Source organism: Protopterus annectens, chromosome 2.part1 (assembly GCF_019279795.1).
Source record: "Protopterus annectens isolate FY-2018-M chromosome 2.part1, PAN1.0, whole genome shotgun sequence".
NCBI classification, from domain to species: Eukaryota; Metazoa; Chordata; order Ceratodontiformes; family Protopteridae; genus Protopterus; species Protopterus annectens.
Window position 1 is genome coordinate 359,038,376 of NC_056729.1, and position 13,680 is coordinate 359,052,055.

Sequence of the window (13,680 nt, forward strand, 5' to 3'; positions counted from 1 at the left end):
TTTTTAGATTTTGGGTGTGGTTCTCCTTTAAGAGTTAGATTCATATAACTGAAATGAATAGTATGATTATGTTCTGACAGTGAATAAGAATGCAAAACACATTTACTGCTTGAGTAATAATTATTTTGTTTGGACTGTGGCCAGCATAGTGGTGCGACAGGTGGTGTGATTGCCTCACAGTTCCTGAGTCCCTGGTTCGGTACCCATCTGTGGTGTCTTCTCTGTAAAGTATCCATTTCCACCTTTTGTCTGTATTGGGTTTTCAAAGGGTCTCCTAGTCCCCTTCTACATCTAGAAGACCTACTGGTTCCCTGCCTCACACCTCCTGCTCACCCTGAAAAGAACAAAATGAGTATTAAAAACTAAATGAATGAACCACCATGATTATGTGGAAGAGTATTTAACCAACAAATATTCAGTGCAGGAAAGTGTCAGCATTGCATGTGATGAATAAAACCATCAAAAGCGTTTCTGAGATGACACATATAAACCAGATGTATACAAGAATGCAAAATTCATAGTCTGCAAACTATGTTTTTGGACTGCCATATGCTTTCAAAGGTGATAGCCTTAAAATGTGACTTTGTTTTCATTTTTGGTTTTCTATAGCCATTGGAAGAACTCTCATTCCTCGTTACTTCAGCACAGTATTTGAAGGAGGAGTAACTGACCTCTACTACATTCTAAAGCACTCCAAGGAATCCTACCACAATTCCTCTATTACACTGGACTGTGATCAGTGCACCATGGTTACTCAGCATGGAAAGCCAATGTTTACTAAGGTAAGGCCGGAAGCATTACTGGACATCAGCTCTATCTTCATGTACCGCTGCTAGCTGACACAGCTCATTTTTAACAATCCCACTGAGTTTTGCAGTAGATTAATAATGCTGAGTCTGTGCAGTCAATACAAGATGATTTTAATTCGCTAAGCCTTGAAATTCATTATTTGGGGTATCTGAAAATATCTTATGTATGGTCTACAAGTCACTTAGTTTAAAATGTACATTACTACTGTTTTCAGCATTTTATGTCTTGTTCTATGCATTTGTGCCACTATACTGAGTTATCTGCATATAATCTGTAATCTCATTAGTTTATCGGAAAATACATACTTTTACTTAAATGCTTTAACTGCTAATCAAACAAGTAGACAAGTAAACAAATGAATAAATAAACCCATAAATTATACCACCCTGTGACATATACAACAGAGAATCAGTTTTTAGGAAGCAAAGCACTGCAACCTTTTGCAAATTATACGGCTACTATCAGAGATCGGTCTCTGAGACAGACCCATGTAGATTAAAAGTGCACAAGCCTGGTTATCCAATGCTGATATCAAATCATGACTCTCCAGTCTTGATTTATGCTGCTTGATTCATGTTATCATGATAGTTACGTCAGACATGGAGTCCCAGGCTGAAACAATACTATTTTATAAGATTTATTCAAACTTATAAAACAAGGTTTTGTTTTTCACTTCATGATGTATTAGTACAAATAATGCCTCTGTATATTTTCTGTGCATTTAAGAGAAAAACCTTTCACAGTTCTGTAACCTGTTTTAAGAACTTAAGAAAGTATGGAACTACACGGTCAATTTTTGCTCACTTAGATTTTTGCCCTCCTTTATTAAATTCATTATACTTCAAATAAAATAAAATTTACTTTACAGCAATTTGCAATTCATTGTAATAGTGTCAAGGCAATCACAACATTAAGTTTCAAATAGGCATTACATTATTTTAACAACAGTGGCCCCATTAGTTGTATTTGGTGTAAAAATACATATCTTTGAGGTAACTCTTGTTACAAAAACTGTTTTAAAAGCAGACTCCCTACTGTACCCAATCCTTGCATAAGGATTAAAGAGAAAATGTAATCTGAGGAACATTTTCCAGTGGTCGTTGTGAAATGTAGTATTGAAAGAGAGTTTGTTGCTCTTGAAATCAATAAAATGAATTCAAAATGGAATTCAGATCCTGTGTTCACAAGAAGGAAAGCTGCTAATCACCTAAGCGGAGCTTTACCGTCTACATTCCTTTAAATAATATAACCGACTATAAAGTAATTAAATATTGGAAAAAGAGTAATTTACCCTGTGACAACGTAATTTGAAAAGAATGCTTGTGTTTTCATTGATATCTGTAAAGACGCTGATGGCAAATACTGTACACTACCCAACACTCTCGCTTGAAATAAAAGTTAGCATTGGCATGTTAAACTATGGCACAACTAGTCAGATGCACAAATAAGTCACAAGTACTAAATGTTGAACTCGCTTTTTGTATAGATTGTTTCAGATGAAAACTTCTACCATACATCCTGATATATACATGGCTTTTAACTTGTTCTGTCTTACGAGGAACTAAATGCTTTTGTCAATTGTCCTTCATTTTATCTTGTCCTATATGGTACAATAACTTTACAATTTTCTCTGCAGGTCAAAATTCTACTTACCCTACACAAAATATATTTTAATTTACACACAGCCAAAACATGGAAGAGTTATGCTGTTAGACTGCTTATATCACAAAATAGGCATGTTATCTGTACATTATTTTTCTCTTTTCTTAATCATTGAATAAGAGTTGTAATGTTGGGTACCACTGACTATATCAGCTTGATTCTACTACCTCCCTGACAAGTATTTGATTAATTTCTGAGGGCCTCACAAAAATGCAATGACAAGTAAGGAAAAGCTCCCAAATGCAAACAGCATCCCAAAATGAAATAACAGGAAAAGTGTGTTTTGTATGGAGGCAAGACACCTGCATCCACTGATGCTGGGGTGGGGGAACTGTACTCTCCAACCTACACTAATTTCATATACCAACTCTGAGATCATGCCATCATGGAGAAAGGAAAAATCCCTATTATACTAGCAACTTGCCCTTCAGGGAGAAAGCTGTTTGGTCACACACTACTGATCACACAAATGTGTGTTGATCTCTAGTATTTCAACTACAAGTCTTGCTCCCATTTTTAACTATTTTTATTAGAAATTACCAAAATCAAAATTTAATCCAAATGATACTGCTATTTAGGGCTACAAAGTTGAACTGTTAGGGTTCCTCAAACGCTCTGTATCCTGAAATCCAGAGCTGAATGCTTCTCAATCTTTATTAATATTTAAGACTAAAATAAATTTACTTTGATATTTAACAGACTACTAAGATATCTAAAGTACATAATAAACATAGTAAAGCACAATTTCAAAGACTTATTCGATTTTTTTTTTCAAACTGCATAATCCTACAGGGAAAGCTGTCGCATCTAAAAGGGATACCTAAAGCAAAGTTTGATACAGTAAAATGTTGCACCAATTCATTCACAGGAAAACTAGGTATATATAGGGTATAGCCAGTTCCACATAAAACATATGGTATTTACATAATTTATGTAGTAAAAAACAGCCCCACTTATATAGCAGATAAATTTAAAAGAGCATGGTTCATTATTATCATAAATGACTGTATATACAGCCAGATTTGTTGTGCCCCTGCACAGTGAGAGATGCCACTTATCTTACTATTTGTATCTTCCTTACTGTTGTGTATACTTTGTTCTGCAAATTGACAACCCTTTGTGTTCTCAAAGCCAAGGAATAGTTCTAAAACATATGCCGAAAGTAACTGGATTGGTCTGGAGCACATAGCCCTGTGATAGCTAAGATGTTTAACAAGCATGGCAAATTCTCCTGAACTGTCTGCTGAAGATATTACTTTGCATAGTAGGTTCTTCTTTAAGAAGTGTAGTAAAGAGCTAAAGGACATAGCTTTTGATTTAACAAAATGTATTGGCAGGCATCCTTCCTAAAGTGAGTGGTAAGTTGTAGCCAGGTCATAACTTAATACAGTTTTTAGCATTGTAAGCGGTGTGAGCAAAGGCGTCAACATACAGAATTATTTTAGAACAAGAATACAAATGATAATTGCATTTTAATAAATCAGAAAATAAAGAGTTGTAAGATAGTCTTCCAAAGTTCTCCTTAAATCAGTAGGTGAGGAAATGGTATTGTGTTACACACAAGAGTAAAATAAGTCCACATTTGGTAATAGGCAGCCTGCAATATTGATGGTCTTAAGACCGTATGCAGTGAACAAAAGCTATGAAACATGGTTATAGATGTTACACTGTGAGCACAGTCAAATGTTTTAGATAAATAAAGGGACAGTATACATTTGTTATTTATTCCATTAAAAAAAAAACACTGTTTACTAAACATACTATTTATTCATTTCCATGGCAAGTATTTCCCTCTCAGAGCCATGAGAATCAAACACCTCCCATTCTTCTGGTAAGTACCCACACTCAAGAGAGGTGAAAAAAGTAAGACTCCAGAGGGTGTCAGTATAAAGCTATCAACAGCCCACAAAGTGGATCTATACTGCAATTACAGAAACAATTGCAAGAAACTTGTAAACATAACCAAGTGCACATATGAGAAGAACAGGTTGTCCGTTCTGAAAAAACAAACCAAAAGTACTGTGGCAAGAACTCAGCCAACCACCCCACAGGGAAACCAGGCCAAGCACATTGGCACGTTAATACTGCCTTCTTCCCCCCTAAAACCTCTCTTTCTAGTACTGCTGAAACAATGTCTTCACTCTTGGCATTCATAGGCACTAGGCCACATTCTACCCCTTCACTCATCTCCAGCCTCCCAAATACCAGTTCAGATACTGTAACATCAAAATTACACTTCACCTCTGTCTCATTTTTCCTGCATAAATAAATATATAAAATACACTCACCCACACTGAAGAGTTTCATTTAATAGACAGTACCCAAACATTTTCAGGCATCCAGTACCTTGGCTACAGTTCCCCTACCTCACATCATTAGTATTATTTTGGGAATGGCATTTTTATGGAGTTTATCCAAGCTGTTTGTTACAAGGTAACTTTACCTTCAGTTCTGTTTCTATACTCTTGATTTTCACAAAATACTCCAAAAAAAAAAATCCATCCCAGAACAATTTGAAAAATATCTAGATCTCAGTAACTCAGTCTACAAAAAACATGACTTTCAAAAAGGTCACAACCTTGCACAAACTTGATCTCATTCACCAACTATATATAATAAATGAAATAAGAGCAGATTAAAAGACATTATTTATCAAACTACCATGCATCTAAAATGTCCCTATCTTTAGGGACACCTCCAATTTTGTTTCAGAATTTGCTCTATCTGTTCTAAAACTGGACATTGTTTTCAGAAGTTTTAAGTTAATAGTAACAGTTTTAAAAGTGCCCCCAGTTTGATGACATTCCCTAATCATCATCATCATCATTGTCGTCATCATCATCATTAGTTTTTTTGTCCCTTGTTCTGGAGGTGAAAGTTGAAAAGCTATGATTTAAGAAAACTTTTTTTTGACATAACCTCCCACCAAAATTTCCTTAAAACCCTAATTCAGCCTCAAGTACACTAGCCTACACTCATTAAAAGTTATCTCCAGGACTCTCCAAAACTGCAAGTGTCTCGAGTACCCCAAAGTTCTTCATCTGTGCTATATCTGGAGTCCTGTCTACCAATGTGTAGCACCTATAGAATATGTGTAGGAATGCAAAGGATAGTGTAGCACCTATAGAATATGTGCAGGAATGCAAAGGATAGTGTAGCACCTATAGAATATGTGCAGGAATGCAAAGGATAGTCTAGCACATATAAAATATGTACAGGAATGCAAAGGATAGTGTAGCACCTATAGAATATGTGTAGGAATGCAAAGGATAGTGTAGCACCTATAGAATATGTGCAGGAATGCAGAGGATATTGTAGCACCTATAGAATATGTGCAGGAATGCAAAGGATAGTGTAGCACCTATAGAATATGTGTAGGAATGCAAAGGATAGTGTAGCACCTATAGAATATGTGCAGGAATGCAAAGGATAGTGTAGCACCTATAGAATATGTGCAGGAATGCAAAGGATAGTCTAGCACCTATAGAATATGTGCAGGAATGCAAAGGATAGTCTAGCACCTATAGAATATGTACAGGAATGCAAAGGATAGTGTAGCACCTATAGAATATGTGTAGGAATGCAAAGGATAGTGTAGCACCTATAAAATATGTGCAGAAATGCAGAGGATAGTGTAGCACCTATAGAATATGTGCAGGAATGCAAAGGATAGTGTAGAACCTATAGAATATGTGTAGGAATGCAAAGGATAGTGTAGCACCTATAGAATATGTGCAGGAATGCAAAGGATAGTGTAGCACCTATAGAATATGTGCAGGAATGCAAAGGATAGTGTAGGAACTATAGAATATGTGTAGGAATGCAAAGGATAGTGTAGCACCTATAGAATATGTGCAGGAATGCAGAGGATGGTGTAGCACCTATAGAATATGTGCAGGAATGCAAAGGATAGTGTAGCACCTATAGAATATGTGTAGGAATGCAAAGGATAGTGTAGCACCTATAGAATATGTGCAGGAATGCAGAAGATGGTGTAGCACCTATAGAATATGTGCAGGAATGCAAAGGATAGTGTAGCACCTATAGAATATGTGTAGGAATGCAAAGGATAGTGTAGCACCTATAGAATATGTGCAGGAATGCAAAGGATAGTGTAGCACCTATAGAATATGTGCAGGAATGCAAAGAATAGTGTAGCACCTATAGAATATATGTAGGAATGCAAAGGATAGTGTAGCACCTATAGAATATGTGTAGGAATGCAAAGGATAGTGTAGCACCTATAGAATGTGTGTAGGAATGCAAAGGCTAAACAGCAGCTGATTTAGAAGATTGTGTGCAACAGCACATCATGTCAGGATGCTGAAACCTAAATTCCCTTACTGGTGAGGGAAAAGAAATTTTTTTTTAAGAATAATTCTCCTTTCCTGTACTAGACTGTGCAGCAATGCCATTAATAAGAATATTTACATGAATGTATTTTTTATCCAATGTTGTATGTCTAACACAAATGTCAAGACATGTATATGTAAACCTCATATTTGTAGTTATAATTATTGTTACATGTTAAATGTGCAGCTTTTCTTCCCCGGCCTCTGTGGAAAAGGACTTTTGTCCAGTCAGACTTTCCCTGTAATCAAATGCAAAATAAAAATAAATATAAATAACACGATAGCCCCAGCCAAGAATAGATGCAAACATATAGGCGGCATCTCCAGGCAATAGTAAACAGCTAGAAAGCCATGCCAGAAGCAAACAGGCAAGTAGACATGCAAGGAGATGCCCCATGCAGTAGTACAACAACCCATGGCAAGATACCTAGCATGTATTATAATATATAAAATATAATAGGACAAACATAAAACACAATCATGTGCCAAAGGGGAGCCCAGAACCACAACAAATGTACCATCTCTATGCGCAACTACTGAGCATGCGCAATTTGTATAAAATCTGTTGCAGTATGGAAATAATCTGCATCCATCCATATGGACCAAAACGTCTGAAGTCTACACCTCATCAACATGCACCTGACACCACACAGCCCTTGTGGTAGCAGTATTGAGGACTGAGGATGTGTGCAGAGCAGAAGTACCCACTCATGTAATTCAGCACATCATGGACAGAGTGGATGTTATGGTTGTGCAGGATCCATCATACAGTGATACTCACTACCAGCCAATCACAATGGCATAGTAGGCTGACAGGCCACCAGAGCAAGAAGGTGCAGGTAACAGCAACAATTCTGGATGTCACTGACAGATGTATCCACCTCACACTGCTCAATGGTCACTTTTATTATCTCAAAACATGGAGACAGCCCCTTCCTACTTGTAATGCTGAAGATCTGAGTGAATCACTTCTGCTGTTAGGAACAAAACATTCCCTACCTGGGATGAGGTATTCAGGCAGTTATACACCCTGCACAGCATGAATGGAGTGGGTGTGTCTGCACATGTTTAATCCCTCTTGTCTACTGCTCGATGATGCACAAGACTCAGGCTGCATATGGACTGATGTGGGCAATGGTGAAGAATAGAGTAGAAGGGGATTCACACTCTGAGTCAGCAGTAAATCATGTCTGACTTTGTGAAGGTGGTGGAAAGAGAAGTACAAAAAATCAGTCCCATGTTCTGGGTTACTGACTAGTGGAGGGAAGCTTTGCTGAAATGGATGCCAATACACTTCCTAGGAAAGATGTGTAGCTTGGGGAATATCACATAAAGTATGTCCCATCTCACACTGAGCAGAGTATGTGGAACTTATTAATTTCCCCAAGGCAGCACAAGATTTCTATTACCTATAGACTACCCTATACTATGTCTGCACAAAGCACTTCCACTCACCTCCAACCACAAGTTGCATAATTCTATCTTCTATCTATTGTCCTACCATGTATAGTGTAAATAACTGAAATAAAATTTGCTTACACAGTGTGTCTCATGTATTCTGCAAACTGTCTGTTATAATGTTTTGTATATATCAAAGTGTTTGCGTGGAGCTTTTCTCCCCGGGCCTCCGCTGAAAATGGACATGTAGCCAGTCGGACTATCCCGGTCAACAAATGTAAAATAAAATAAATAAAGTTGATGGCAGGTACCAATCTAGTCGTGCACCCTTCATTTTTGCATGTTGCCCAGTTCCCTTACAAATGTGTTGCAAAGCCAGCCCCTTAAATGAGTCATGTGACACCTATTGCCAGGACAATGGTTACACCCAGATATATCCTGTGATGGTGTTGGAGCAATGCCATACATCTTTGTGGTGTATGCTATGTCAGTATGCTGTGTCCATTCTTCCATGCAGCACCTGTCTCAGTATGCAGTGCAAGTTAGCATTCTATCTCCATGAAAACCCAGGCCTTGACTTCCCAGCTGATATGGTCTTCTAGTCCAGACCTGTTAAGCCATTTACAAAGAACTCACTCATATTCTGCACCCTCTCCAGTACTAGCTGCCATCTCCACATCTCACCACAAACTTCTCAAAAAACAAACACATTCCTCGGACTACAGAAAACAATAGCAGCAGTTGGCTCAGTCCTATAAATTTATATGCCACAGGCAACATCCTAGAAAGAGTCATCATTAATTCATTTACTCTTCATTCTTTTCCCAATACCCACTTTATGCATTCAGGATTAGAGGGAAGCTGAAACATATTCTGGCAAGTGATAGGCCTAAAGCAGAAAAATATCCTGGACTGAACACCAGTACATTGCATGATGTACACAAACATTTGGACTGAAAACCACATGTATAACTATTGGCAATTTGCAGGATTGCCCATTCACCTGTTGGGATTTCTTTGAAATATGGGAGGAAAACAGAGGCCTTGGGCAAATTGTCTGTGCTGTATGGACACTAGATAATCTCCTTTCATAGCCTCCAAAATTTCCCGCCATCCATTTATTACAGACTCTTAAGACCAATTTAAGTTCTCATAGTCAGTCTTAATAGTAAATTTAACAACTAAAATTCACAGCCCAGCTCTGTGGTATAGAGGGACAAAGACCTGTCTGTGACCCAGACAATCCCAGTTCAAATAGCAGTCTGAATGCTGCAAAACCCAGGTGGGAGAAGAGAGGATTGAGGGGCCAAAGCTGATTTATGCATCCTGAGGGATGGTGTGGCAGTTTCATTTGGCTAGTTGCTAGTGTTAGTGGTGGCTTCCACTGCAATAGATATGTCAAGACCAAGTATGCAGGAATAACAATTCCATGCAAGTGACAGTAGCCGTCATCAGAAGGTGGGTGTTGGGCTGCGCATGCAGGGTGATGTCACAGGCACTCATGTCAGCCAACAAGGTTATCTGATTGGTACTTCCAATTGCATCTCCAATCATAAAAAAGTATAAAATAAAATAAAATGTCTGTGGGTTGAAAGTGTACTGTCATCAATCCAGGACCACTGTCGGGTTTGGTGGTACATTTTCTGATTTCAACCAAAACAGTAAAAAAAGCTGATCATAACCTATTTTTGCCACATATGTTTATGTGGCATATATTGTTAGATGACCATTGGCTTCGGTGGAATTCCTCAGTTGAGAATCTCAAGGGTTTTGTATGGTGTCTTAAATATTTTGGAATTACTTTTATGTATAATTGTAATATACAGTTTCTTTTTTGGATGTTACTGTTATGAAACTTTTTGGTGGCACACTTAGTGCAACCTTGTACAGGAAACCATTTAATATAAATACTTATTTGCATTCCGGTAGTTACCATCCTGAACATACTATTGTAAATGTTCCTTTTTCTCAGTTTTTAAGACTTCATCAGTTTGTACGTGATAATTATTGATTGTAAACAGAGCTACAAGATATGGTCAGTAGATCTATAAAAAGGGGTTACTATCTTGTTAAGACACAGGACTCAATAAAAAAGCCAATGTGAAGTCCAGAATATAAACAAAAGATTGAAACATCTGGTATCATGGAGGATTTATGCTTTTTGGTTACTTAGGATACTGATACCTTTTCCCTTAAAAAGTTAGTACTGAAACACTGGTATATTTTTCAGCACAGGTATATGTTTTTCCAGTGTTTTACCCTCCTTTTGTTGTTTTTCTTATAAGAAGGGTAAAAGCTTGGGACAGTATTTTTCTTCACATAAACATACTTCTGAAAAATGTGCAATTTCATCCGGACAGCTTGACCCTAATGAAACAGTTTCCTGTAATAAATAGTGCAAACTATAGAACAAATGGTGCAATTAACACTTCACATCAGTTCATACCAGTAAGGTTTATTAAATTTATTTTATTTCATGTTCTACTGATTATTTGATTTATATGGCAGTATGTAAGTGTGGTTTCTTTCATGTGGGACAAACAAAAAAATTGGAAGCAACAGATATCGCTGCATCATAGCAATATTATTTGTTAACAAGATATGAATGCTTTATACAAACATACACTAAAACATAATACTGCCTGATTTTTATTTATAGGTTTAGACAGATTTGATAAATTTAAAATAAATAAATCATAAATCTAGGTGGGATGAACTATTCTCCTTCTTCTTCTTTCGGCTTTTCCCGGTTAGGGGTTGCCACAGCGGATCACCTGTCCGCTCATGATTGGCAGTGGAGTTTTACAGTGTCGAGTTGCCAGCCCGGCACCCAACCTTCCACAGAAGGCACACACACACACACACACACACACACACACACACACACACACACACACACACATCTACACATCTAGGGCCAATTTAGCATGTCCAATTCACCTACAGCATGTCTTTTGGGATGTGGGACGAAACCGGAGCACCCGGAGGAAACCCACGTGACCACAGGGAGGACATGCAGACTCCACACAGAAGGCACCCCAGCTGAGGATCGAACCAGAGAACCTCTTGCTGTGAGGTGACAATGCTAACCACTGCACCACCGTGGCTGCCCAGGTGGGATGAACTATTAAATAAAAAAAAAACATTGGATAATTAATTTGGGAGTGATACATGCCCCAGGCTTAAATTAGTATTTGTGAAATATTTAAAATGTATCTTTAATGATGGAATTTTATTTATCTTCATGGGTTTGAATTTCTACTGATGAAATAACACCCTGAACCCATGTGCAAAAATGGGAAAAATGGGTTGAGGATAGATGGATAATCTTATTGAAACAATTCTTTTCTCTTTTCTATTGTATATTTTCATCTGTGTAAGTCAATATTGCTGCTGCCTCTTTAAATTATTTTATTGTGTTACTTCCTCTGCTATTTAATGATCAATTTGATGTAATTGATTTACATTATTGCACTGAAGAGGCCACTTATTACAAAGAAAATAAGGCCTGCTTTTTAACCTTTTTTAACCTTGGGTTGTATATTTAATTGATGGATTTTCCTGAATAAAATACTAAAACACTGGTGCTGAACCCTTATTTTGTTTTTATATGTCATAGATAGATAGATAGATAGATAGATAGATAGATAGATAGATAGATAGATAGATTGATAGATAGATAGATAGATAGATAGATAGATAAACAGACGGATAGATAGATAGATAGATAGATAGATAGATAGATAGATAGATAGATAGATAGATAGATAGATAGATATATGCAAATATACCACATCTAATCTAAAACATACAATGACAGAAGGTCAGAAAAGTAAATGCCTCAGTACATTGCATGCACAGAGAAACAGCCTGATTGCATGTAAAATCTAACTTAAAAAAACAAGCAAAAAAAAATTTTGTAGGGGGTGATGCCCCTGCATCCCTACACCCCTTGCTAATGATATATACTAACACCAAGACTGCACAAACACAGGGTAAAGGCAAATTTCCTAACCCCTGGATCTCTGCTTTGTCAACCATATGTGATCGACTAGACAGCTGTTGCCCTAACCCAAACACTTGAGATAATCACTAGCACCCATACACACACACACACACACACACACACACACACACACACACACACACACACACACACACACACACACACACACATATTTATGGGTGTATTGTGAATGACCGAACTGTCATAATGTTGAATGCATAATACGGACAAAACAATTTTGATCATTCACAATACTGAAATCAAAAAGCGTCAAACACAATAATATTGAGAGATAACTATTTCCTCTCCTGATATTAAAATTAAAATCCCCCTATAACACTAGCCTCAAATTTGTCTCAGTAGTGGCAATGTTACGGGAAGGTGTCAATGATAGTGAGATGGAGGGTTAGGGTTGGGGCAAAGGGCAACATTAGGATTCAGGTTTGCAACCATTACTAAAGATGGTGGGGGACTCTCTACACAAGACAGACTCAGACACACAAGCACTCACCAACACACACAAACAACACATCTATCCCCTAACCTAACCCTTACCACAAAATACACAAACTCACATGCAAACACATAACACCCACACTTCACTCATCTCTGACCCTAACTCATACACACACACACACACACACACACACACACACACACACACACACACACACGCACACACACATATGCAGCCACCCCCACCCCCACCCCCACCCGAACCGGCCATCCATGCTGTTGACATCAAATCACATCCCAGTGTTTGTTGAGCAAACTTACATTTGGTCAAATGCAATGTATATATATATATATATATATATATATATATATATATATATATATATATATATATATATATATATGGGTATCTATTGCTTTAAAGAATGTTGGTTCTATGAATCTCAAAATGATGACTTTAAACCTTCAAATCTTTATATAGTCCAAGATTTAAGAATATAAAATTGAAACATCTGTTGCTATACTCTAAGTATAAATTCTTAATATAATTCATGTATTTAGGCTGCACACATAATGTTATGTAACTCTGTAACTACAGATGTAGCACCAATATCACTGCCTCAGATTACAGAAAATATTGATATTCTAGTAAAACATAGTCCCTTTACTCCATTTCACAAAACCAGAAATGAATTGTTATTAGAAGTTTGTTGTGAAAATGTCACATTATTGGGTGGTGGGGGTATATTATGATTCATACCTTGCTTAAATTAAGTAATAGGTCTTGAAGGCATACATGCTACAATTCTTGAGTAGTTTGGAAGCTTTACTAACAAAAAATATATGCTGGATTCTGACGTAGTTGCAGTAGTTTGGCCTGATGATGTTCTCCAGTTCATGTCCTGGCTTGGTTGCCATCTCTGGGGAGTCTGTATATTCTCCTGTGTATTTATACAGGCTTTTGTCAGATGCTATATTTTTTACCAGCATCCTAAA

The 13,680-nt window shown here is 37.2% G+C and overlaps 1 protein-coding gene across 7 annotated transcripts in view; it reads left to right on the top strand.

Annotated features, from left to right (window-relative positions):
- Window positions 1-13,680, top strand: part of LDB2 (LIM domain binding 2) — a 1,425,612-nt gene that overhangs the window by 1,133,788 nt on the left and 278,144 nt on the right. For all 7 annotated transcript variants that reach the window (XM_044062195.1, XM_044062198.1, XM_044062192.1 and 4 more), the window contains exon 3: window positions 610-782. In XM_044062195.1, coding sequence (XP_043918130.1) covers window positions 610-782 — 173 coding nt within the window. The remainder of the gene's footprint in view (window positions 1-609; window positions 783-13,680) is intronic.